Raw genomic sequence first — 4,309 nt, forward strand, 5'->3', positions numbered from 1 at the left:
CTAAACTGAAAAAAATCGGACTAAGAATCGCTGCTTACTGTAACAGTTTATTTATTACATTTCATTTTTGTGTGGGTTGTTTTTTTTTATTTACCTTTCGTTAAACTGGTATTCAGATCCTTCCTTACTGAATTCAAAATAATGTTTTAAACATCCGCACAGCCATTCAAATAAATTCTTATCAAATTCAGTGAATCTTTTTTTAAGCATTCTAATTCTAATTATTCTAATTATTTCTTATCAAATTCATGGACTCTTAATAATCATTTGAAGAGCTCGTGACTTGAAAAATCTTTTTTCCCACGAGTATGACATATGTATCATTCAATGAAATTACCCATCGTAAAGGACTGACAAGATTATAGCAGCACAGACCTAGATACTGACACTCATTTGATAAAACTAATTTTTCAATTTTAGTATTGTATGCATGTATACTATGTGGCATATGACTAAAAATTACAACATTGACCTAGGCATTAAGTCATTTCAATATCTTAAAGATATAAATATTCATTTCCAATTTTAGAATCGTATACTTTAAAATCGTACACTAGTACTTAAAAACTAAGTCACTAATATAAATTATGCAACATATACTACATGTCACTGACCTCATGTGAACACAAAATTTTAATTTTAGCAATTTTGGAGAAGTATTGCTCAAAAGCAAATAGAAGAGAAAATGTTTCTGGTGTATGTTATACTCCGCGTTATTCTATTTGGGAAACTGGTAAGAAACAAAAAGGAATTATATCGAAAGGAAGTATAATGATATAACATTTATTTAAAGATTAATTATGCAATGTGATATATGTTTGCCTTTCTCTCTGATTTTGATAACAAGGCTCGAAGCCAAATATGTGTACATTTTATTAGTTGTAATTGAATCGCAAAATTCATCATTATTTATTTATTTATTAACTTTTTATTTATCTACAGAAACAGAAGCTGCTATTCTAAAACGGTTGGATGTGTATGAAGGTGTAATTCAAGAGCTTCTGCTTAAAGTGGATACATTAAGTTCACAAGACCAACTTCAGAAGATGCAAATTGCCAGCTTGGAGAATAAGATGCATGTCCAACATGAACGTACCATCCATTTAGAAAATCTAATTAGGCGACTGACTGTGAACCAACGAAAGAGACTGCAACGAAGAGGAGAAAAGGCAACTGTTCAAGTTGCAGTGGAAACCGATACCAACAGAGAAAATGGTATAGTTCTACATTTTTCAGTTTGAATTACAATAACAAGTTAATATTATATGTCTATAAAGTATTATTCTTGTCATTCAACTCGAAAGTTGCAACCAATTGAAACTGTAATTGATGTATGTTTTGTGACATTTGCATCACACTCAGTCCATATTTAATCAATTTAAATTACATTAAGGTCGAAATGAAATGTTTCTTTTTAATTCTTTATAGGCCAACACATAAATATGATAAGGAGACAAGAACCTGAAACAAAAGTCGCCTTTTTCGCCAAGATGGAAAATCATTTGGAACATGCTGGCATTCATCAACCTTTTATTTTTGAAAATGTCGTGACAAATATTGGAAATGGGTACAATCCGCATCTAGGATCATTCGTTGCTCCAGTGTCAGGAACATACGTGTTCTCTACGACGCTTGTTTCATTCTTTCATGTCAGTGGCAATGCTCAATTTGTCAAAAATGGAAAAGCAATCACAACAATGTACGTAAGTGGTGTGGAGTCCGGAAATGATACCACAGGCCAAACTATTGTTCTTCAGCTTCAAAAAGGAGATGATGTAACAGTACAAAACGTGGTGGCTGACAAGTCGTTCTATGGTCATGGACAAAGCATCTTTTCTGGATTTTTGTTGTATGAAAACTATACAAGTCCTATTGTTGGGAAATAATATAATGATTACAATATATTAAAACAGCAAGTAAAAAAGTCCCTCATCATTTTATCCACACTCTATAAAAATGATACTCTACATTCCAAAAAAATGAGATGTAAACCAAGTAAAAATATGCATATGTTATTTTTCCTTCTTTTAATGTTCATTCAACATACACTGTTACATATATGCAGATATGTACATTTCCAATATTTGTTTAATGCAACTGACAGAGTATCTCAAATGCTTAATTTAGGAACCACCATTTTCAATGATTTATGAACATATGTGTGGAAGTGTTCCATCTTGCATAACAAGGGAACTAACATTTTATATACGTCATATTTCAGCGGTTACACTACTTCCAGACTGCAGGCTCTCCTAACGCGCTTCTAGCAGTTGTTCTTTAGGAAATAAATCAAAATATGATGGATTTGACTCAATTTGAAAGAGAGTGTGGCAAAGTTTCCATGTCATATAACGTCAAATGTGACACACTCTTCCAGGTTGTTTAAATGCGGTGTTGTCATGCGATATTAATGGAATAGTAAGTTTTTGTTTTTATTGTCGATAATCACCTTTATATTCAAATATCTTTTTCTTCGTCTAATTCTAATAAGGCCCATGCGTTCCATTTTGTCGTTTCAGTTCGGGGTCATATCAAAATCTCATCTATTGAAACTTCCGTGTTCAGAAACAGATCACACAGTCATTTTGGGTTATTTTCGGTAACCTTTTAGCAACATTCATTTTGCATGTTTCTGCTCATGATTCAGAGCAGAGGGTATCCACCTATTGTAAATACCTTAGAACTGGACAAACGGTTAAAGAGATATTTTGGGAGTCTGTCTTGATCTGGAATAACCTTCGTTAAAGAATCATGCTTTTTTCAAGTCTTATATGAAGTAACAAAATATAACAAAAGATAAAAGAAATAAAAGACGTACATACACTGCAGTTTTCGAAAGAAATACTCTGTGGAAAAGTCTTGGCATGAAAACAACATACATGACATAGCAACTTAATCTTCTTTTATAAAAAAAGATCCACCTGATGAAATATTGGTTTATACTTGATGTTTCTAGAGTAAAGTAAATATTATGTTTTTATTTATCATGACGCCTTATATGTCAAATATTTTGAAAGTTGAATTGCAGAATTTTCAATTGTGAATCATTAATATTGTTCTTCTCGTCAGATAACATTGACATGTTTGCTTTCTGTGAAAATGAAAACGAAAATAAACGTAGAAACAATTTCTGAAATAACTTTGAGTGAATCATCTTCCAATATACATTTGTATTTTAATTTTGATAATATTACTTTCCCAATGTTTTAAGCCATGGAGTTCGTTGTCAACGTTTTTTACTTATATGGATGTTAACCTTATTCACATATGTCTTATATGTAATCAGAATCAATATTTCATCACGACAAACAATGTGTTTGTTGAAAACAAGGAATCCCTATAGACTTATGATTGTGGAAATTCCATTACGTGAAATGCTCTCCATTTCTTGCCGTACGTTATCTCCAACAAGGTTAACGGAACTGTGAGTATTATCTGATTGGGAAGAGGTTATAGTATTGCAGAAATTATCACCTGAGTGTATTGTTATTCAAAAAGGCCCAATATTCTATTAACACTTCTATATAAAGTAGTGTAAGAACACGAAGATGTATTTGAGACTTTTTTTTCAAAAGCATGAGGCAATGATGCTGAATCAATTTTTAAATTGACGTCTTGTTCTCATAACATATATCTACTTATGAAATTCAAGATAATATCTTTAAATAAATATTTTATAGCTCGGACAAATGAAAGACAGAAGAGGGTTTTTTGTGCACTGCTCTTTTCCTCCAGGATATATTTCAACTTGTAAAGTTTTGATTAAGTATAAATAGATTATTTCGATTTTAAATTTCAATTCCAATTATTTTTTTTATTTTAAATGATCTTTATTTGTGTCGCTTTTATCCTAATCTCTTACCTTATATATAATTAAATGGCACCTGACGAGTTTATATGTTAGAACAGAGAAATAAGTTTTATCAATAACACTTGTGGAGGTCCGAAGAAGACCCAGCTAAAATGACAACTCGAGCCACTATATTGCCGATTTACATATATAACGTGCTCCATGTCGAATTCTTGGTTTTGATTTGCGTCTAAATTCAAAAAGAGACCCTTAATGTTCATTTGTTTTTATTTTTCAGCGTTATATATCTGAACCATGTTTGATATACAATTACAGTATTCATATTTAGAATTTGACGAGGAGTTACAAAAACATCAAATATATAAAGAAGTTATAAAATTATATATTTGATGAATCACAATAAAAAAGATAATTTAGTTTTAAAAGATTTTATGACATAACATCGGACTCGTTTTACAGAAAATAAACGTACAAAATAAATTTAGTAAAGTATCATAT

General features: G+C 30.9%; 1 protein-coding gene across 1 annotated transcript; it reads left to right on the forward strand.

Annotated features, from left to right (window-relative positions):
• The first annotated feature begins 603 nt into the window (after positions 1-603).
• Positions 604-1,942, forward strand: LOC132728464 (multimerin-2-like). Its single transcript, XM_060714111.1, has 3 exons — positions 604-733; positions 943-1,215; positions 1,429-1,942. Exons 1-3 carry the CDS (start codon positions 604-606, stop codon positions 1,884-1,886), a joined length of 861 nt encoding a protein of 286 aa, XP_060570094.1. The 3' UTR covers positions 1,887-1,942.
• The last annotated feature ends 2,367 nt before the right edge of the window (positions 1,943-4,309 follow it).

This window comes from Ruditapes philippinarum, unplaced genomic scaffold (genome assembly GCF_026571515.1).
Source record: "Ruditapes philippinarum isolate M1 unplaced genomic scaffold, ASM2657151v2 ctg3263_1_1_1_1, whole genome shotgun sequence".
Classification (NCBI taxonomy): domain Eukaryota; kingdom Metazoa; phylum Mollusca; class Bivalvia; order Venerida; family Veneridae; genus Ruditapes; species Ruditapes philippinarum.

Excerpts from the sequence above, each read along its gene's own strand:
- LOC132728464 (XM_060714111.1), top strand. The coding sequence starts at position 604 with ATGTCACTGACCTCATGTGAACACAAAATTTTAATTTTAGCAATTTTG. Across the intron at positions 734-942 it reads TTATTCTATTTGGGAAACTG|AAACAGAAGCTGCTATTCTA; the intron begins GTAAGAAACAAA and ends ATTTATCTACAG. Across the intron at positions 1,216-1,428 it reads CGATACCAACAGAGAAAATG|GCCAACACATAAATATGATA; the intron begins GTATAGTTCTAC and ends AATTCTTTATAG.